Source organism: Petaurus breviceps, unplaced genomic scaffold (assembly GCF_028583685.1).
Source record: "Petaurus breviceps papuanus isolate PSGF00001 unplaced genomic scaffold, PetGlider_PUasm1.0 90919, whole genome shotgun sequence".
NCBI lineage: Eukaryota > Metazoa > Chordata > Mammalia > Diprotodontia > Petauridae > Petaurus > Petaurus breviceps.
In genome coordinates this window covers 10,002,531-10,025,471 of record NW_027187378.1, presented here as the reverse complement: position 1 = coordinate 10,025,471, position 22,941 = coordinate 10,002,531, and the positions used below count along the sequence as shown (strand labels likewise).

At 38.5% G+C, this 22,941-nt stretch overlaps 1 protein-coding gene and 1 long non-coding RNA gene across 4 annotated transcripts in view; one reads left to right on the top strand and one right to left on the bottom strand.

Moving 5' to 3' along the window:
- The window catches only part of DSTN (destrin, actin depolymerizing factor), a 27,973-nt gene extending 10,704 nt beyond the window's left edge, over positions 1 to 17,269 (bottom strand). The window contains exon 1 of the mRNA XM_069075457.1: positions 17,057 to 17,269. Coding sequence (XP_068931558.1) covers positions 17,057 to 17,059 — 3 coding nt within the window. The 5' untranslated portion in view covers positions 17,060 to 17,269. The remainder of the gene's footprint in view (positions 1 to 17,056) is intronic.
- LOC138151894 (uncharacterized) overlaps positions 15,139 to 22,941 on the top strand; it is a 23,729-nt gene continuing 15,926 nt past the window's right edge. The window contains exons 1-2 of one of the 3 annotated variants that reach the window (XR_011165960.1): positions 15,139 to 16,820; positions 19,195 to 19,286. This is a non-coding gene — a long non-coding RNA (uncharacterized lncRNA). Of the gene's footprint in view, positions 16,821 to 17,509; positions 17,690 to 17,948; positions 18,077 to 19,194; positions 19,287 to 22,941 lie in introns of those variants that run through there. The other 2 variants (XR_011165958.1, XR_011165959.1) reach the window with 2 other exon arrangements.

Sequence of the window (22,941 nt, the reverse complement as noted above, 5' to 3'; positions counted from 1 at the left end):
TACTATTTATTATGATCCATCTAGAAATAAGTTGGCTATAATGGTTATAAAAACTACCAAAACTTACAAAAAGAAAATACATATGGAATTATGGATAAATGCTAAAACTTCTTCACATAATTTTTATATTAAAATGTGGTATTTTAAAAAGTCTAATAAATCATTCTTACTTTACTTAAAACTAATGACACCAGTGTTTTTCTAGACCATTCTTTATTTTATCTACTCATGATTAATGGCAGATTTTGGAAACTATGTATCAGTGAGCTTGTCATAATACCTTGCAAAATTCTCAAATTATTAAATGAATGAATTAAAAAGAAAATAGTAACTATTGAGAGTCCACATGGACTCACTAAGAACAAGTCATTCTAATTAAGTACATGAAGAGGATTAATGTATAATAAGGCCAGAAAAATAGGTTGAAGCCAGGGTGTGAAAGGTTTTAAGTACCAAACAGAGAAGTTTGCATTTGCTTCTAGAAATAATTGGGAATCACTGTAGTTTACAGAACACAAATGATGTGATCAGATGTCAGATACCTGTGTCTCAGAGAATACATTGAAGAGAGACTTGAGAAGGAAGACTGATTTATAGTAAGATATTGTAAAGTATAGTAAGATATTGTAATAGTAAGTTTAGGCAAGAGGTGATAAGAGCCTGAATTAAATAGCAGCTGTATAAGAATAAAATTGGGAAAATCTGGCTTGAAAGAAGGATCATGTGATGTAACTGCAATATTACTTTGCATTAATACAAGAACAGTGTCCAACTCAAAGCAGGAGATAGTTTCACTGTACCTTTCCTTGGCCCAGCCTACATCTGACATATCTTGCTCATTTTGTACCTTAAGAGAGATAATACTAGTAAGTCAGATTATGCCTAAACAAGAGTGATCAGAATGGGGAATGAAACAAAAACCAAGTGTCAGAAAGAAAAATTTAGCCTTAAATAAGGGAAGGTTTTTGGGCTAGCTATCTTCAAATATGTGGAAGGTAAACATATTTGCTGGCTATTAAAAAAAGCATCTGGTGCCTCAAAGTTTAATTCCATGCAAATATCAAAATCATGCAAGATTCCAAAAAAAAAGTAACATATAACTGTTCCATGACCCTCTGATGGTTAATGTTAAGAGTCAAAAGACAGGGAGATGTATGTTGAACAAGTGTTTACCACTGTCATAAAAGGATGTCTACTACTGAGGCTACATGAAAGGATTCCCTACAGATTGTGAGATACTGAAGACTCCTATTTGTAATGATTTGATGTTGACCTGAACAGATTGAATTCTAGAATACCGTAGTCTCCTAAAGAAATTCACCATCAGTCAAGGTTTAGGCCTTATTTTCCACACAGGAAAAACCAAATGGATGAAGAATAATTAGTAGGCTAATTGTTTCATGATAAGAATTAAATTTTACTTCAGTTGTAGTAATTATCAAGTTTAAATTCTCAATTTTACTTATCAATCTATATTCCTATATTTTAACACTATCAACCTACTAAAAAGGGAAGGGGAGGAAGGAAGGATTGCCAATAAGCAAAATAAAAATCAACATAAGGTAAAATGTCATCATGTCAATGTGTGATTTTGAAAAAATAACTTAGGTCTGAGGTTCTTTACCTATAAAATATTCATTTAGTGATTGAGTCAGGGTTTAGATTAGATTATCCTCTAAGATCCTTACTCTTTCTAACATTCTCTATACTGAATATTTTAGAAAAGGCCTATATGCCAGTGTTGATAAAGGGTACTACTCATAGTTTAGCAAAAATACACACATAGCAATTTGGAGCTTATGGAATTGTAGAGATTTAACCTGAAGATTATTTGTCTTAGATCATACATTTTGAGTAGGGAGGAACCTCAGAGGTCATCTGGTTCAACCCCTCCATTTTGTTGTTGTTTTTCTTTCAAATGAAGTTAAAGGACTTGCCAAAGGCAACACAGGCATAGTAAAGGGCAGGGCTAGGATTTGAACTGAGGCCCTCCAACTCCAAACCCAGCATCCTTTCTACTGGACCAGTAAAAGACCAAAGGGAAGAAAATAATGTATAAGCAGAAAGAACAAATTAAGGTTAAATGAAGGTCAGGGGAGATTTCAAAGGGATTAAGGCAGAAGCATCAAAAAGACTATAAAATTTAAAACATATACATACTTGAGCTTTTCCCCCACCATTGCCATGCTCACTGTAAAGATTAAGTCCTGAAACCTTTTAAGCAGCACTTCCATCCAAGTAATGATTTTTAATTTTGCACCTATGTACTTTCCAATGGCACCATGTCAACATGCCCTGATGACTCAATTTTCAGAAATGAGATCTACCTAAGGACCACTGTGGAGCTGCAACACTGTTCCTTTGTTTAGATAAAGGAACTTTATTACCTGATATACTAAAACACTTATAATTGTCCTGGTTCCAATTTGACAAATCTGAAGGGAGAAATAAAACATCACATACTTGATGTTTACGTGTTTAAATGCTGGTTATTTATGAGGGGTATATTTATAATTTTAAATATATTTATAATGTGTTTACTATGTGCCAGGCACTGTACTAAGCACTTTACAATTATCTCATTTGATTCTCACAACAACCCTTGGAGGCACCTTATTAATCCCTTTTACAGATGAGGAAACTGAGACTGAGAAACTGAGATTAAGTGATTTACCAGGTTTACAGAGTATCAGAGGCAGGATTGACCCCAGATCTACCTGACTCCAAGTTTGGCATTCTACCCACTATACCATACTCCCCCCAAGGATTAAATAGCACCCAATTGATTCATATTAAAAAAGGAAAGTAATTACATAAAGAGAATAGATGGATAGTAAGGAAAGAAGTAAAAACTATCAATAAACTCCAGTGATTTCCTATTGACTCTAGGCTCAAATATAAGCTCCTCTGCTCATAAATATTTAAAACCCATCCCCCAACCTACTTTTCTAGTCTTATTATACATCATTTCCCTTCCTTTCCTCTAAGGTTCAGAGATAAACTGGGCCTCTTGCTATTTGTCCCACACAAGGCTCAAATCTCCAGTAAGGAGCTCCCAAAGAACTCCTTTACCAATACAAATCGGCAACTGTTTACAAATTCATGCTGTTTAAAAATATCCAAGATGACCAAAAAGAACCACCAAATCGTAGCTGAAAAAAGCAATGGATTGAGTCAATAACTAGGCGCAATGAAATTAAGTCACTTAACCTAACTAGTTCTCAATTTCATAATTACCAAGTGTCTACTACGTGACCAACGTACTCAGCTGGAAGCTGGGAATACAAAGATTGGGAAAAAAACTCCAAAAACCCAGGTAGGACACATAGATATAACTAATAAATGTTGGTATGTTAACATTAGAAATAGGAAGAATGCCCATGATGTTAATTACTTCGTCTTGAGTTTTACTTTTTTCAGTGACTAGATATGGTCCTTGATTCCATGGGATCATAGACTTAGATATGAAAGGAACCTCAAGGCCATCTAGTCCTGTCTAGCTTGTTAAAAAGCACAAAGAGAACTGAATTAAAGTCACAGAACTAGATTAAACTTCATGATGTAATTCATTAGGCCAGTTTCCTAGGCCCTGACACAGTCTCTTTACTCTTTGTGCACCTTTCCCCTTCCCTTCTTTCTGGCTCAGTTTAGCTTTGTTCCTATGAAGCTATTAACTATAGCAGGCATCATATTTTTCAAGGAACTACAAATTAGTGTTACTTTGTTATTATTTCCATTGCTGCCTATAATTTAACTTTCATAGTAAAATAGTAATGATTAAGTTCTCTGAAAATACAGATAATGGACTAGAAAACACATTTATTGGAGTATTTATTATACAGAATCCATTATCCCCAGAACAAGGCCTTTTGCTCAGTATCATATAGTTTTTTAAAAAATGTATGTTCTTTATTCTTAAGTCATTATAATAACAATACTTTACTAACAGGAAAATATCATGACTTCCTCCTCTCACCAACTTCATATATCCTAGAAAAATTCTATAGTTGATGGGAACTAATTTAGCTCAAAACAATCAAGACTGAAGCTGCTCTGCACCAAATACAGATTAAAGGAGAGGGAAGGAAGAAATGTATACTAAAAGCAGTTTTGTCACACCAAAGACCAAACTCTGTGTAAGCAGCCATCTGCAGCAACTTAGCCTAAAACTGTGATCCTCTGAATACAGAACATTTTACACGCTTGTAGGAAAGAAAATCTTGAGAACAAAAATAGATTGCTATTAAAACAAGAGTTTCGAGATTACCTTAAAAAGATATGTTATCCACAACTTCGGTTTCTCAGTGACCACGGGAAAACAGTAGTCTCCCAGAACACCACCCCCTATTTAAAAATAGTTGTGGCTAAAGCATGACTTAACAGAGTACCAACTCTACTGGCTATTTGTTTTTCATTTGTTACAGGTGGAGCCTACACAGTGGCTGGGCAGAAGGGGATGAGAAACAAAATTTTATATTGAAGACCTGCTTAACATACATAAGTTTGAAAAAGTTATTTACACAAAAAAGGAATGCAAGTGTTGTCATAAAAATGAAAAGCTAGGTATTTTAAAGTCCATAAGCATAAAACATAAACCCAGTTTCCTATACCATTATATTTCAACACTGACAGAGTTGATAAGTTTTGAAAACCATACTTCTCTGTTTAATCATCGTTCACAAGGCTGACAGTCAAATGTAATGATGATTTAAATTGCTAGTCCCCAAAAGTTAAGAGACTTAAGGCAGGCACTGAACTAAGGTACACCACCTGATCTTAGCTTACAAAAAAAAAAAAACTTCCAATTACCCTTGTCTTTCACAAGGCAAAATGGGAGATGAAAGCTAAGTTTTCTATTTCCAAAGTGGAATTTATATGCATACACATACATTTATAAGAATATACATATATAAACAAGCTTGTATACACCCACATTTTCCTCCATGCTAATGGTGACCACCATACAAGCAAATACTATGCTGTTTGTAACGAATGGCAAATACAAGAATTTAGAGAAACAAGGGAAGACATAAGAAAATTATGTAGAGCTTAAAAAAAAAAAAAGCAAAGTCAAAAGAACAACGTAAGCAAAAATGACAAAGCCAAAATGGAGCAGCTACAATGCTTTTCATTACATACTTGTGGGGTAGGTAGTACATTATATTCATTTTACAAATCAATTAAGGAAGATTTACTGATTGCTAAAGGTAATAAAGTCTAAGTGTCACAGACAGGACTTAAATTTAGGTCTGACTCTACATGTAGCACTCTGAACTATAGCATCATTTCTTAATAGTGCCTTTTTAACAAGCTAGACAGGACTAGATAGCCTTGAGGTTCCTTTCATATCTAAATCTATGATCCCATGGCATCAAGGACCATATCTAGTCACTGAAAAAAGTAAAACTCAAGACGAAGTAATTAACATCATGGGCATTCTTTCTATTTCTAATGTTAACATACCAACATATTCCTTTAGTTGTCCAATTAAGAAGATTCCCCTAATTAAACATATAAGTAGCACAGGAAGCCCCACATTCAATTCCTGGTGAGTAGCAAGATGTAGACAAGAATAGTAACAGCTAGCATTTATATAGCACTTTAAATTTTGCAAAGTACTTTACAAATATCTCATCTTATCCTCTCAAGTCTAGAAGGTAGATACTAGGATTATTCTCATTTACAGATATATAAACATACAGACAGCATTAAGTGACTTGCCCACACATGGGCAGTACCACATGTAAGACAGATTTGAACTAGGGTTGCCCTCATTCTTGGTTTAGCACTGTATGTACCATCTAGCAGCCTCTACAAATAATGTCCTGGAGACAGTTTGGCAATTTCTCTAGTCACTGTAACTCTTTGAATTAAAAATAATTATACAATACCTCATTTCTCAGATAATCTGAAATAGCCCAGCAAAAAATTGTCTCTGCCTAGCTTATGCAGGCATTATTAAATCTTAAGCACTAGAAGTTTATGCATTGTAAAAGCCCCTCAGTATTCACTAAAAACTTACTTCTATTTTACACAGCCATTATCTGGTTTCCTGGTCTACAAGAGATTGGAAGAAAGGAGCTGCTATAAACAGTACTGACAGAGCAAGAGAACGCTGACTCATATCAAAGGAAGAATGAGTAAAACTATGAGAAGTCATTATGAGAACACAAAAGGCACAAGCAGATTTTGACCATTTCATGTCAAACTGCATTACATACTTAACTTCTGAAAGCATCATTTTATTAGAGCACGTTACAATAGCTGACAAAAGAAGCAGTAAGGTACCCTGAATAGAGAAATCATGAAGATCCTTATGATATTATACACTAGGCAGGTGATAAAAGTCTCACTGTTCTAGCAGCTCTAAATTGCAAAAAAGATAGTAATTTGCACTGGTAAAGGGGCTTTCCTCACCTGGGAGTTCCCTCCACAAATGAAATCATGGATTTAGTCCTTAGCCCTATTCATAATGATGAGTCAACAAAAAAGGTTATTTTCTGTATACTCTGCTTACAGAGACAAGGAAGTATGAAAATCTTTAGAAAGATTTCTAGAAAAAAATTATTAAAATTTTAAAATGTTTTACTGCTACAAAGTATAATCTTTAGTTTTCTGACAATGCTGGATAACTGAGATTTTACTGCATATTAACTTTCTTCCAATATGCACATATTCTACATGGAAAGCCCACCTTTTTCTATGGTCAGACATACCTCTCTGATGGTATCTATCATTACTTCTTCCATGTAACTCTTCCTTAGGAATACTCATACCTCTCATGTACCTTCCATTTCCCTTTAGGTAATCTACAATGTTAATTCTGTGGGGTTCATTATTTGGAGCTAGAATATCACTAGAAGAAAACTGAGGTGAAAAAGTTGGGTCAGTTTCAAGAAGTTTACAATCATTAAAAGCACTGTAACTTTCCAAAGGCAATCCAGCACCATCCAGACTGATCCAATTTAGGCCCACCTTCCAGTTTATGTAAGGTAGAGGTACACAAGGCCCACACCCAGGGTTGTCTAAACAAGTGCCAATCAAAGTGTACACAACAGAAATTCAAAATCTATTCTTGTGTAGTTACACTTCCTATGTAGTTAGGTCTAACTTATGAGTGTCTATGGTTCCACTACAAGTTAGCTATTAGTTTGATACAACTGGCAAGTCATCACAAAAAGGATCATCTGGACCACCTCACCATTATTCCTCTTCCTTTTGGACTTCTGTACCAAATGCTGTCTATCAGCATGTTTTATGCCCACTTTGATAATAATCATGAAATGAAACAGTTTCAGTCTCCCTGCCATTACATCTTCCAAGAAATCTTGAGAACTGATGGCCAGTCTGGGTGTTCCACACAATGTCAAGAGATCTAAAGGAAGCTCTCCCATCATGTTGAATGGATCCTTGCAGAATTTATGGGAAGTCATGGACAAAATGAGGAAGGCACAGGTTTGGTTGGAATCTGAAAGGAATACCCAAATCAATGAGATCATAGAACCATCAAAGTACTGAAGTATGCAAGTGGCACAAATTACTTTTCAAGTTAACATCTCACAACATGCTCACACTCATGTTAACCTCCAAACTAAACATTCTACTTACAATGCCAAGGATGAGTGGGTGGAAAAGGAGATGCTGCTCTGACACTAAATGGAATCCCTCTCACTGCTGACAACAATCTCAAGCCTGGGCTAATGGTTCCCCTATCAGTCTCTTGCTGGTACCACTTCCTCTCTTTGGATAGTGTTGCCTCAAATTCCTAGCTCCCTTCTAATGGCAAAATATATATATGCCATGTCCTCTGATCCTATTATAAGATATAAACAAATAATATTCAACAAAATAAAAATAAAATCCAATTCTCCTATTCCCTCCAAACAAAACGTCTTTTCCACTTGGAAGTTTTAAACATTTAGTACAAATGTGCTAAAGGAGAACTAAGAAGCAATCGCCTATTCCACCCCAAATTGTGCTGTCAATGGATCTAGGAGTTGAATAACCTGTCTTCCTAGATGAAAGTCTCTTCCCTACCTACCCTCTGAAGCTATTCCCTCCTCATCCTAGTGCTTTAGGACTCTTGCCTCCTTTACTTGTGGTCTAGCCCACTAAAAGGAGTAAAGATCTCACCAAGGGTAAGATGGGGAAAGACTCATTTCCTCCACTGTTCTCTATAAAGCCTGCATGACCTTTAAATATGTTGGGGGCTGATACTCTAAGGCAATAGGCCAGTAACTTCTTTAAGTCCAGTCTGCAAGCCATATAGAGCTGACCCTGCCCTAGTAGTGAAACTGCAAACCCTATAACCCAAAGCCAAGGTGGCTTTCCTGAACCCAGTATCTTCATGCTGCTCACAGCATAAGCTTTCCTTCCATGACATACTCTTAGTGGCAAAGGAAGACTGAAGAGAGAGTAGGTGATAGAGTCACATGCCTAAATGTATTATTTTTAATCATTTTAAAAGCATGTCTAGGGGCAGCTAGGTGGTGCAGTGAATAAGAGCACAGGCCTGGAGTCAGGAGGACCTGAGTTAAAATCTGTGCTCAGACATTTAACACACACAAAAACACTGGCCCTGTGGTCTTGGGCAAGTCACTTAACCCCAACTACCCTCCAAAAAGCAAAAACCAAACAAACAAAACATAAAGCATGTCTATAAGATCCATTGCCAAAGGGAGGGGTTTAATATAAAACTCCTTGAAATACGGAAATAGATCCAGTGGCTGAGGGAATGGATACATGGCTGGTATTCAACGACCCTTGGGTGAATCTACTGGCTCAACCAATAAAAGAGATACATGGTGAGTTATAGACATAAGCTCCCTCTATACAGTCCTAGGAACAGTATATGAAACCATTATAATTACACTAAACTATTTTAAATCTTTGAAGGCAATGGAACAAATAGTAAGTTATAACTATGCTTTACTGTGTTATTTCTTGAGAAGCAGGAAAGAAAACAAAAATCAATAGACCTAGTCTGGGCTCAATTATGTGTAGTGATGACTTTGGGCAAGTCACAAATTTTCTTAGCCTCTCTTTCCTTAGCTGTGACAATCAAGAAGCATTTTATTAAGCATTTACTATGTGCTAGGCACTAGGTTAAGAACTGTGGATATAAAAAAAAGTGAAATAGTCCCTATCCTCAAAGAAACTGCATTCTAATGAAGTAGACAAAATACAAATATATGTATATTCAAGATATATACAAATCAAACAGAGGTAACCTTGAAAGAACTAAGAAAGGTGTCCTACAGAAGGCAGGGCATAAATGGAATCCTGTAGGAAACTAAGGATTCCAAAAACTAGAGGTTAGAAGGAAGAGCAGTTCAGCAACATGGGAAACAGTCAATGAAAAGGTGGAGATAAGAGATAGTATCATGTGTAAGAAACACTAAGTATGGTTGGATTGTAGAGAGTATAGTGGGAAGTAATGTCTAAGTAGACTGGAAAGACAGGTAGGGCCCAGGTTGTGAAGACAAACAAGGAAATTTGCATTTGATACTGCAGAAAACAAGGAATTTGATAAAATTTAGAGGTTTGAGGGAATAAGGAATCATCAATGTATATATCTTGTGCTTTAACCACTTTGGTTAATGAGAATGGGAAGTACTGAAACAAGAAGATCAAAAAGAAATCTATTGTAAAAGTCCATGACAGGTGTTGAAGGCAGCGACCGTGAACGGAAAGGGATTTACATACACATGCACGCATGTGCACACACACACACACACACACACACACAACATGTTGTAAAGAAAGATACAGCAATATCTGGCAACTGGATAAACGGAGTGATGTACAATGAGGACTTGAATCTGGGTGACTGGAAAGATAGCAGTGCCCTTAACAATAACACAAAGTTCAGAAGCAGGGGGAAGATAAAAAATTCTATTTTTGACATTTTGAATTTCAGATACTTCTGTGACATCTAGCTCAAAACATCTAAGCAGCAGTTGTAATACTGAACTGAGTAAGAGTAGAGCTGCATATGTAGATCTGAGAGTATCTGCTTAGAAGATATTGAACCAATGAAATAGATGAGGTCACCAAGTAGAGAAATGAAACAAGCTTCAGATTTTTGTAAGTTCCCTTCCACTTCTAAAATAAATGGATTCTTATTTTTTAATTTCTTCAAGGAAAATAAAATCTATGAATAGAGAACCACTGGTTCCTAGTAACCCAGTAATGTGAACTTCAGTTTCTCCATTCTTCAAGGAGAGTAACAGGAAGGAAAAGATTTAGAATTGGCCCTTACTTACCTGCTAAAGATTCCTGGTCAAAAAGCAAATGAGTTTAACTTTCTTCATTCAGAAGTCATGTGTTATATATTCAATACAACTCATTAACTATCTACTTTATGCAAAGCAAGAAGCAGGTGAGGTAGACTCAGGGACAGCCTGATTCAGGAAAACCTAGGTTTCAAGACTGGTTTCTAACACATTTGTGATTTGTGACCTTGGACAAGTCACAATCTCTCAGTGTTGATCAGTCACACCGAAGGTATTTCTCCAAATCTATGAAAACATTTGTTCAGTCATATGACTCTTCATGACCCCATTTGGGGTTTTCTTGGCAAGATACTGGAGTGGTTTGCCATTTCTTTCTCTAGCTCACTTTACATGTGTAAACTGAGGCAAAAGCCGTTAAGTGACTGAGATCACCCAGCTAGTTAGTGTATGAAGTCACATTTGAACTCTGGTCTTCCTGACTCCAGCCCTGGTACTCTATTGCACCACCTAGCTGCCCCATGAAATCACAGGTCCAGACAAAAAAAGAGTGGGGTGGGGATGGGGATGTTTGATCGACAAGACACTGCTAAACAGTGTCAATGAGCTTAGGAAACATACAATATAGAGGTACAAGTAAATCACTGTAAAGTTATTTCAAGAGGAAGAGAAAATGTTAATTACTTGAAAAGTAAGAGGGACACAAAGTTTTGTGGAGGAAGGTGATACCTAAGCAATGTTTTGAAGGAAGGTAGTGACTATAAGTGGCAGAGTTAAGAAGAAAGTTACTGGGGGACCACTTGGCAGACCTAGAAGATAGAATGTTAAGTACAAAGAAGAGCAAGGAGGCCAGTTGATCTAAAGCACGAAGATTAATAAAACAATATTAGGGTGGGTGGAAGCCAGATTATGGAGTACTTTAAATGCTGGGCTGAGGATTTTGTATTTTACCCTAGAGCCATTGAAGACTGGGTAGGGGGAAGAGGGCTAACAGTCAGATCTTTTGTTTTTAAAATATCAGTGTGGCAGATGTGCGTTAAAGGATTGCAGAAGAGAGATCTGAAGTAGAGACCAATCAGGAGAGTGGTGATAAGGATTGTGTGAATGGAGAGGTGACAGAACAGAATTGGTTAAAACTTGGCAGAGTAGATATGGGGGAGACAGAAAAGTCAAGGATGATTCCAAATTGTTAATTAAGTGACAGAAAAGTACTATCAAAAGAAATAAGGAAGTTTAGAGGGGGATTGGGTTGAGGGAAATATAGTGAATTCTTATATGCTGAGTTTGAGATGCCCACAGAATTATTAAATGCACCTTCCTCATTTAAGTATATAGTATTTCTTGTCAACTTTAAAAACTAATTCAAGACTTTTTTCACTTTGAAGGAACTCAGGACACCTCTACCAACAAGCAACTAAAGTCACTTCATTTTATAACTAGGGATGTGGTGAACGCCAAAGTTAACAAGAAGAAAAAAAGTCAAATTTGTAAAACTAGTACTAGCATGTGGATGCACACTTTAAGAAGTAATGCTATCAACAGTAGTTAAATTATGCCTAAGTGGCATTACTGTATTTAATCTCAAAATCTCCTCGTCTTTTGTTTATTTGGTTTAGGGCCACAGCTTTTTTAACAGCAAAATAAAGAGGTTTAATTATCCTTCCATAAATAGGATAATACAATACATGCTAGTGTTGACTTATAAACATTTAAATGAAGGCTCATAGAGAGGTGAGATCCAGTAAGATAATGAATGATATGAATGAGAAAAGAACTAGAGATCACAGCAACAATCTCTAAGATATTTTAAAAGTTCCCTCTACTTCTCTACTAGAGACTAGACAAGTAGTTCTGCCAAAAAGCAGAAACAAAAACAAACAAAAAAAAACCCACAATAGGAAACATATTCATGGTAAATGCTTCTCATAAAAAGCTACTTTTCAGTTGAACATGTCAAAGTATGCAAAATCATCATTCATTGAATTTATCATGGATAATGCAAAACCAAAGGTACATTCTTAGTTATATATTATTTATTAGCAATATGAAAATATACTTCTATAGATTTTACGAGAGGAGGATGGCACAATGCACTAAGAGTAGAGGAGACCAGCTATACCACAAGCCACCCTCTTTGGGCTCCTGTTTCCTCATTTGTAAGATAAAAATAATAATACTTACATTATCTACCTCACAGGACTCTTATATGGAAAGACAAATGTGAGCTATTGTTACACAGTCTAATCTATTAAACTAAGATTTAAAACAAAAAAAATTTCAAGTTCAACTACCTGAGCGACCCTGTAATTTTTTCAGCCCTGAGCATCTTTAGAGAAAAGCCTAGTGAAATCTGGCATAGCTAGGTGGCGCAGTGGAGAGAGGGAGGGCCTGGAGTCCAGACCATTCCTGAGTTCAAATCTGGCCTCAGCCATTTACTAGCTGTGTGACTCTGGACAAGTCCCTTAACCTTGCCTCAGTTTCCTCATCTGTAAAATGAACTGGAGAAGGAAATGGCAAACCACTCCAGTATCTTTAGCAAGAAAACCCCAAATGAGGTCACAAGGTCTGAAACTACTGAACCACAAAAATGAAACATGCAAAAACCATCTGTCATCAGCAACATCATAGAGTGGAATCCTCAACTGGATGGGAAGCTAGATTAGGTGACCTTCTAACTCTTAAGATTTTATGATTCTATGATATATCCTAGAGCTTTCAAACTAATATTTTTGCAAGGACTGGGCTGACTGGGGAGGAAGAAGAATCACTCACTGTCAACTCCTTTCAGCAACTTTCTTATCACAGACTTTCTATTTGACAAAGTTTGACTCCATTTCCCCATAATCATAAACAAATAAACTGTTAGCTGGCTGCTAGAGTACAACCAACTGTTGAATCCCCTTTAACAAAGAAAGTAAAGCCAACAGTGGAAGCAAATACATAGAAATGTTATGGCCCAGAGCAAATCAACACTATTATGCAGCATCACATTATTAATGCCTTTTTCAGGTTGGATTTCCTCTCACATCATATCTGAAGATATCATTAATATCTATACACAATCAAGTCCATTGCAAATTTTATAAAAAATGGGTACAGGACCAGTTAACCCAGTTGGTTACAGCAGTTTTCACAGGGACTTAGATGTATCCCCAAACAGAACAATTAAATAGAGGCTCTGTGCCTAACTAACCTTGCCAGTTGCCCTGCAAATGCATACACATAGCATTGAGGACTAGGTAAGACAAATCCATCTCTTTACATGCATACTCATAAACATCATTAGGACAAGAACTAGAATAGTGAATGAGGCATCTTTTTTTTATCAAGATGCTTTAAAAAACTGTGTTGAAAGTAATAAATTTAAGCATTACATCTTGACCTCAAAAATTCAGAAAGTGATACTTTGAAGCCGTTTATTATTAATAACTGTAACTGACATTTATATAGTGTTTTAAAGTTTTCTAAGTTTTATCTGCATTATTTCCTCTGATCCTCTCAAGTCAGGTACTAGATAAATTTATTATTCCCATTTTACAGGAGTTAAATGAAGTTTGGCTATGGCAGATTTGCCTCTGGCCATATAGCTACTATAGGTATCAGAGGCAAATTCTTTTGACTTCAAGTCTAGTTCTTTCCATTATACCATTCTGCACCTCCCCATTCCCACTGGAGATGCTTTCATTAAGATCTGAGGAGTAGCTGACAGTGATTTTCAACGACAGCTTTATTTAGGTCTACCAGGTGAAAATTAACAGTTCAAATTTTGTTTTAAAACCTAAAGATTTGAAATCAAAATCTGCCTTAGTTGAACTGAAAACACACCCAATGAAACTGGTATGGTCATGATTTATAAAAGGCCAACCAAGAGAAACACCAAATTCTGCCTCAGGAATTACAACGGGCTTTTTTTTACACTACAGCCAAGACATCTTTAAATTTGTACTTTCACTTCAATGATCTGGAACAATCAAGGTATTGAAGCAAATTAATTTGATTATGATTATGACTAATGTTCTTTCCTGCTCTGAAACTATATGAATTTGAGATAGGAATGATGATTAAACATAAAATGTTAAGTTTAATTTACCATGTATATTGTACAAGCTAATGCATAACAGAATAGCATCTGAATTCAGTCTGCTGAATTACACAACATTCTTAATTGTAGATGTCTGAAATCACCCACTAGTTAAGGGGCTGCCTTGAAAACTTATTAATTCACTATCCATAAATCAGAGCACCCCAAATAAATGTACTCACCTTATCCCCAACATATTCAATGAGTGTGAATACAGTGGACAAACTGAGAAATTACTTTTGTCAGCAATAGGAAATATCACTATTAAAGCATTCAAAAAATCTCATGAAAGGAAGTTTAACAACTTTTACAAAATGAAGCTTAGGAGCCATCTTGGACATGTGGGCAAACCACTTGTAAACCTGACGCAAATGGTCTTAACAAAATCAACACTTCTGCATAGCCATATAGAAATGTAAAAAAAAACAAACAAAAGCCTTCTACACATTATACTTGAATGTTCAGCAGAAATCCATTTGAGGACCTTACAACAGAACTGAGTATTCCCCAGTCTCTTATAGGCATTCTGAGATAAAATATGCACTATATCTCCTTGACATTACTGGGACAGATTTGAAATGCATTTTTCACTATAACTACCTCAAATTTCCTTTTACCTTTCTTTCCCAGACAAAACATCTCACTCCTACATTTCATTTATGCTAATCTTTATAGACTGAGTTATATAAAGTATAAAACACACATAACCTTTCCAGAAGTGTATGAAAATACTTTAGTAAAATTTTATTAACAGTTTAAGAGGCAAGAAGTTTGATCCTATTTATGAGAACAAATATAGCTTTCTGTCCCACTTCAAAGTACCTTAATCTAGTGGTGAGTCTTTACCTATAAAAGAGCCCAAAGCCTAGCCTTTGCTATAAAACTACTATGGTGCTACAAAGGCAAAGGTGCTAATATGAATATCATTTTTGAGGTTCTAATGCTAATAATATTGAGGAGAAATATCACAAAACTGAATGGTTTACTTTAATATTTAACAACTGTAAGCTGAATAAAGTGACTGGGGATTTTTTGTATAGTTAATCAAAGTATCAGTGTTAAAGACTACTTTTGAAAGAAAAGATGGAAATTTGAGTTTGTTTGCTCGTTTGTTTTTTTACTCAACTAAGTATTATGTATACTTAGACACTAATCTTAACACCTATATTGGGAGGTTTTATATTTAGAGAAAACATTTCTACCAAAGTCTGGTAAGCCTTCGCCTGCAAATCATTGACCAAAAATGGTAATGGTGTGGTGTAGCCTAAAGCAGAACAGAGAAATGTTTTACCTAATCTTCAAGTTCCGTATTCTGTTTTTTCCCCAAAACTAGACAGATAATTTAGCAGGAAAAGATGTCAATCTAAGAACAGTTTTCATTCCTAAAATTCTTAGATCTGTGAATGTTTTTAAACTCAGTGTTAAAGACTTCTTTCTCCGCCTTTATTAACAAATAGGCACCAGGCTAGCACCTAACATGGCAAATTTTCACCTAGCAAAACTGTCTTACCAAATTAAAAATTCTAACCATACAAGCATGAATCAGGCAGAGAGGGGTTAAAACAGACACTGCCAAGCTTGACTAGCACTACAAGACTGCTGCTGGAAGCTGATTTACAGATATGACAAACAAAGAGGTAGCAAAGCTAGTGCTCTTAATCATGCTGCTTGGTGATCATTTCTTCTTGTATGGTTGTTTCTTCCCTTTCTAAAAGGTCCCTCCGCCCCCTAAAAACCTCCAAATATTAAATAAATGATCTTCCAGTCACTGTTTCTCGAAAAAACCTTACTAAAAAAATAAAATGCATGGTGTTTTGACAGCAATCCAAGACGAAAAGGCGCTATAGCCAGTCTTCTTTTAAACCACACTTCCCTGTGGTTGTGTATGTACATACACACATCAACATATATATTTGTTCTAGAAATTTTTTTGTACTAAGCATTATGTACGGACACTGATCTCAACACCTATACTGGAAGGCTTTATGTGAAGAGAGAAGAGATTTTAGTGAAGCAATTTAAGAGCCTAACATTTCTAGGGAAGTCTGGCAAGCCTTTATCTCCATGTACATACCCATGGAGGTTACCACAAGTCGGTATGTGTACGTAGATATTCACCCATCTACCAAGATATACGTGTAGGTAAGTACACAAACACACACACACACACACAGCGACAGGGTACGTGTTAAGAACAGGGAGGAGGAAAGCCACAGCAGCACTTTCACAACAGCCTGAAGCAATGCAGCAACCAGGGCCCCACCTTAGTGCAAAGGACACGGACCGCGGCTGGGGGATGGGAAGGGAGAGGAGGGCGAAGGGAGGGAGGTGGCGCCCCTCAGTTCGCCGGGGCACCCATGCCCTGTGGATGTGGATGTACAGGAGGCATCGGGGCGGGGGATGATGGGGGGGCCGACAGGCGGTGGAGGAGCGGAGAACAAAGCTGCCGCTCGACACCTCGGGCCACATTGCAGAGGAGTCGAGGATGACGCGGAAGAGGAAGCGAGGTGGCCGGGGATGGGCGGTAGAGCCCAGGGAAGGGGCTGCATTCAAAAATGGGGGGATGAGGGGCATCAAGCCTCTAGGGGAGGACCCCTCCCCCACCATCAGAACGGAATCCCCCACGTCCGGGGACCCGGGCGCGCCAGGTGTCTGGGGAAGCGGGGCAGGCGGCCGGGCGGGGCTCAGGCTGCCCCGCCGGATCCCCAGATGCCTGGGCCGTTTCTGCCTCCCACCCACTCACCATCTTTCCAAAGCAGACGATCTGGAGCGCGGTCTGGTCCCTGGGCCGGCGGGGGCGGGGAGAAGGGAGAGCCGAGAGTCTAGGCGCTGCTACCGTCTAGAGTGCGGAGGAGCGTCTTCCTCCTGGGAGCCCGAGGAAGGGAACAGCGAGAGCTGGCGGGAGGGAGGTGACGGCGCGCGAGGCTGTCGGGGAGAGCGGGCGAGCAAGAGAGTGAGCGAGGGAGGGAAAGAGGAAGGGAGCGGCCAAGCGCGAGCCGGGCGGAAACGCTGCACACGTCACGCTCCTAGCCCTGCTTCGCGGGCTGGTCGCCGTTGTTAAGGAAGGAGCCAGCTAGACAACGGCCCGCCCCTCCCCGCCGCGCCCTCCGGAAGCCGACTTCGGCCAGCCTCGGCGAAGGGGCGGGGTCGCTTCTCCCTCACCTAGGGGGAGCCTAGAGCAGAGGGTGGCTACCGGCACCTGCGCGTCAGTCCGAGGGAGGGCGGAGGAGAGAGGGAAGGAACTGGGAGGGTTGTCTCAGGCCCCCCAAGCAAAGTGGGGGGGAGGGGGAGGAGGCAGGACGAGGGAGGAGTCACGTGACCCCTGGGGCTCTCTGCGAGGACCTTTTCCTTACATGGAATTAACTACCTGGCCCAGGTGTGCGCAGGCGGAGAGGGGTGGAGCGAGAGAAGCCTCGGGAGACCTGAGTGACTAAGGAGAAGGGGACCCGAGAAGAGGAGGGGTGCAAAGGAGGAATAGGAGGGGGGGGGAGGCAGGGAGAGGGGAAAAAAAGAGCTACGGAAGGAGAAGACGGAAGAAACGGGGGGAGAAGGAGGGAGGAGGAAAGGCGGGGAGCCTGGAGAGGGGGGATGAGATGGAGTGGGGGAGGGGACGAAACCCTCATTTTTACCTACTTTGGTGCGATTACAGTCATCCGCTTCTGATTGGTTCAGTGCGGTGTATTTGGTGCTCGGGTTATGGGAAACTGCACATTTTTTCTCCCTGCCTTCCAGAGGCGGCAGCAGCAGCAGGGCACGCTAATGTGTGAGTCACACTAATTTCAGGTTTTTAAAACAAGGAGTGATTTATCTGTGAAGCAGACTGGAGAAGGAGTCATGGCTGCCCAGAAGGGCGTGCCTGGGAAATAACTCGAACAAAATTTCCTATGGATTGTGAATCCTGTTAATGTTGCATTCTGTTTTGGTTTGGTTTGTTTTTCCCCCAAAAAATTTTTGTTGAATAACTGTGGTTGCATCAGAAAAGCAGTTTTCAGGGTTGTTTTTATCTACTAGTATTTTTGGTGGGAAGCATACGGAAGAAATGAACTTTTAATCTGGAATGGTGAACTCTCCCACCCCGATGATTAAACTGCTTGATTTAGGCTGTCAAAATATACAAATTCTGAAGCTAGTTTTAGTGTTTTCTATGGCACCACGGATAGTCCAAGCTGCACGGAAATTTGTCAATATCCTAGAAAGAAAGACTCTCCTCCACTACAACTTTTAGTTGGACATTTAAAGCATAAACCAGTGCAAACAATCATTTTTTAGTCTTTTTCTTCCCCCATTACTTGGCAAAATTAGATAAGGAATGAGAGAGTGGGTATAAATTTAGACGACAGAAAGGCCTTCAAGCTACAGAAAACTCGACTATTCCACTAAAAAAATTTCAGAGGTGTCCTTGCTTCTTTACCAATCTCGAGCACTTATATGGTTTAAGAATAAAGTGATTCCATCATTTCTTTTACAGTTTTAGATTCACTGTTATCTCCATATTTGCCTAGAATTAGTTCCTTAAAACCTGTGGAAAGCTTCATTTTTCCTTCTGAATAATTGAAGTTTAGTATTCCTCTGTGGGGAAATGCTCCCATCCCCTGCAAAAAAAAAAAAAAATTAGGGATAAGAATCTAATCCTTCCTCTAAAGGTGTACTTTGATGTACATTGTGGCATGGAACATCACTGGGTATTTTAAGGCTATGCCAAGAGAACACAAGCTCTGGCAGGTCATATATCAAATTGGAAAGACTTTGAATATGGGCCCAGCAATGGATTGTGTGTCTTTTAGGAGGGCTAGCCGAGCCAAGTTTAAAAAAGGCTCATTGCCAGAAAGTTGGCCACCAAGTGATGGATTTTCATTTCTTTTTTTTTTTTTTTGACCACAGCATCTCAGGAAAACTATACTAAGAAGGAAAGAGAGTTGACATCTGCATTTGTGGGAGAAATATAAACCAGTAAAATCATAAGATGTTGTAAGGTATTAAGTATATGAATATGCATGTATATGTGTATATATTTGTTATAGCATCACTCTTATTAACTCTGATTTCTGAGTGACTATTTCATACTGCTTTATTTAAGTATACAATTTCATGTTTTATCAGTCAGTCAATAGACGCTACCAATGATGTGCCAGGCACTGTGCTAAGCTTCCAAGATACAAAGGCAAAAGACAGTTCTTGCTCTCAAGTTCCCAATCAGCTGGGGGAGACAACCTGCCAACTACTTAGGTACAAACAAGATATAAACAGGATAAATTGAAGATAATCAGCAGAGAGAAGACACTAGAATTAAGTGAAATTGGGAAAGGCTTCCAGTCAAAGGTGAGATTTTAGTTGGGACTTGAAGGAAGTCAGGGAACCCAAGAGGCAGACTGAGAAGAGATTGAATTCCAGGAATGGTGGGTAGCCAGTGAAAATATATGGGGTGTTTTGTTCAAGAACAGCAAGGGGTTGATGTCACTGGATCAAAGAGGATGTAGATAAGATAAAAGAAATGTAAGATAAAAACTAGAAAGACAATGCGCCAGGTTTTGAGGGACATAAAAATAAGATGATAAGGGGCAGCTAGGTGGCAGAGTGAATAGAGTACTGGCCCTGGAGTCAGGAGGACCTGAGTTCAAATCCCATCGTGTTGACTTTGGGCAAGTCACTTAATCCCAGTTGCCCTCTGTAATGTAACTCCAAGGAAAGGCAACTTCCCAAGGTTCAGAATACCAGCATAGGCATTACGTTACACCCTCCAAAAAGAAAAAAAAATATGGTGATAAAAGCCCTCTCAACTTCACTCCATTCATATTTTTTCAGGATCACTATCACCAGTTCTTCACTTCTGTGTCAGAAAAAGATGTAACCCTGCTTCCTAAGGTTAATCCTCTCTCCACCTGTGCCCTTGATTCTATCTTCTCTCACCTTCTAGACCTTGCTCTAGCTATCATCCTCTTTTCCTCACAGATATTCACTATATCATTCTGAATTGGCTCCTTATCTGCCAAGTTTTCTCAATCCTAAAGTAGCTTTCTTTCAACCCTTGTACATCTAACATCCTCCCATTCTTCTCCCATTTGTGTCCTTCTGCTTCCCTCAGCACCCACTTCCTCTCAAACAACTTGCAATCTGATTTCTGTCCCTGTTTACTGAAATTCCTTTCTTTTTAGAAATAATTTTATTTATTGAACATATCAAGCATTCCTTTTTTCCTCACCATCTCTCCCACCCACCTTTTTTCAAGAAAGAAAAAAAGAAAGGAGTGAAGGAAGGGAAGAGGAGAGAGGGAAGGAAGAAAAGGAGGGAAGCAGGGAAGAAAGGGAGGGAAGGGAAGAAGGAAGAGAGAAATGGAAAAAAAGGAGGGAGGAAGGAAGGATATAGAATCCCTCTGTTATATATGCAGTCAGAACATTCCCATATTGGTCATATCCAAAAATGGATTTCTAACTCTGCATTATTAGTTCATCATTTCTCTATCAAGAGGTGGGTAGCAGTCTTCAAAAACTCCTTTCTCAAATCCTTGACATTCTTATAGCCAAATCCAAATGCTTTTTTTTTTAAAGCAACTCTAATGTATACTCACAAGATATTGTACACCTATTCCAATACTCTGAAACTCCCCCTTGGAGACTATGAGCTTCGCTATTCATCTGGCGCCCGTATTGTCCCTATATCTCCTAGTTCTTGGGGCAGCTAGCTGGCAGAGTAGATAGAATGCCAGGCCTAAAGTCAGGAAGACTCCTCATCCTGAGTTCAAATCCAGCCTCATATATTTATTAGCTGTGTGACCCTAGGCAAGTCATTAACCTTATTTGTCTCCATTCCCTCATCCAAAGGAACTGGAGAAGGAAATGACAAATGGCTTCAGTATCTTTGCCAAGAAAACCCCAAATGGGGTCACAGAATCAGACATTACTGAACAACAAAAACTTCTGGTTCTCTCCCTACTGTGGAAGCATATTTAAAAAAAAAAAACACCTTTCAGTTTTTCCAGAAATATTTAGAGATTTCTTCAATCTAAAACTTTCCTGACATTACCCCTAAGGAAAGTGAATAGTACAAAAGCTAAGGCCTTAAGGAAATGGAATAATTGTGATAACCGATTTAATTTGTCTGGATAAAATCATTGCCTCCCCACCCACCTGAACCAATTGGCTCACATGAAGTAACTTTTCACTTTTAAAGGGGAGTGGTCCAGGAAGAAAATGAATGATAGTGATTTTGAAATGTCAGCCTCCAAACTATATTTTAAAGTAATCTTTACCTTATTCAAAATTCCTGTAAATGTTACCTCATCATTTTGGGGCAGTCATATTAGAAAGCACGGCTGGGATGGTGGAATAAGCATTTATATAGCACTTTATGCCATATTAGGTGCTTTGCAAATATCTCATTTGATCCTCATGACAACTCTGTGAGGTAGGTGCTATTATTATCCCCATTGTACAGTTGAGGAAACTGAAGCAAACAGAGGTTAAATAACTTGCCCAGGGCCACAGAACTAGTAAGTGTCTCAGACCAGACTTGAACTCAGGTCTTCCAGACCCAGATCTTTATTCATCATCACTCTACTGCCTCTAGGTAGGGCAGAAGTCAGGGGCGGGGTGGGGGGTAGGGGGGAGACTTCCAATTTGAACATGTAAGGTAGGTAGGGCAGAAGGAAGTCAGAGGTAGTCTATTCCAATTTGAACATCTAAGGTAGACATGGCTTAGGTACAGATTAAGTTAAATTGTTTCTGGAAAACAAACCTAAATTGAAGGGTACATTATTAGCATTATTTTTTCTTCAATACTGTCTATTTTTAATTGCTAGGGAAAAAAAAAAAAACACATCCTAAACCCTTTCTTCCCAGTGTCAACCCTTCCATGTCCTGCTCCAACGCTGCCACTCCCTTCTACTGTATCCTCTGCAATTCCCATTTCATAGTGAACAAACTTTTTTGGACTTCTTTTGCTCACATTCCTTACACCTACTAGCCCTCACTGAGATCTGGCTTGGCCCTTCTCCCCCCAACAAAACAAAACAAAACTACCCCTGGCTGTCCTTTCTAGCACTTTAACTCCCTTACAGGAAGGAGAGTTTGAATACTCATTGCTCCTTACTGCAATTTCACTTTCCTCTATCACTTTTCCTCATTTGAAGTCTACTCAATCAAAATTTTCCACTCAATTTAAATGAGTGATTATAATATACTTTCCTTCAAAGATTATTCTCACTCCTTTCTCAAGGAATTCATATAACTCACCAACTTTCTCTCCTTCCCAACTTTTGACCTTATACTAAGGAACTTTAATATTCATGTAAATGCTCCCTCAAATTCCCTAGCTTTCTAATCCCTTCATCTTTCTTAAATAACATGTCCCAAACTACACTGTGCATAACTCTTTAACCCAGCAATATCTTTATCCAGAGATATCAAAGAAAGGAAAAAAAGGACTCGTGTACAAAAAAATATAGTATCCTTTCTTGTAGTAGCAAAGAACTAGAAACTAAGGAAGTATCCATCAATTAGGGAATAACTGACCAAATTATGTTAGATCAATGTAGTGGAATATTGTGCTATTAGAAATGACAAACTAGAGGTGCAGTGAATAGAGCACCGGCCCTGGAGTCAGGAGGACCTAAGTTCAAATTCAGTCTCAGAC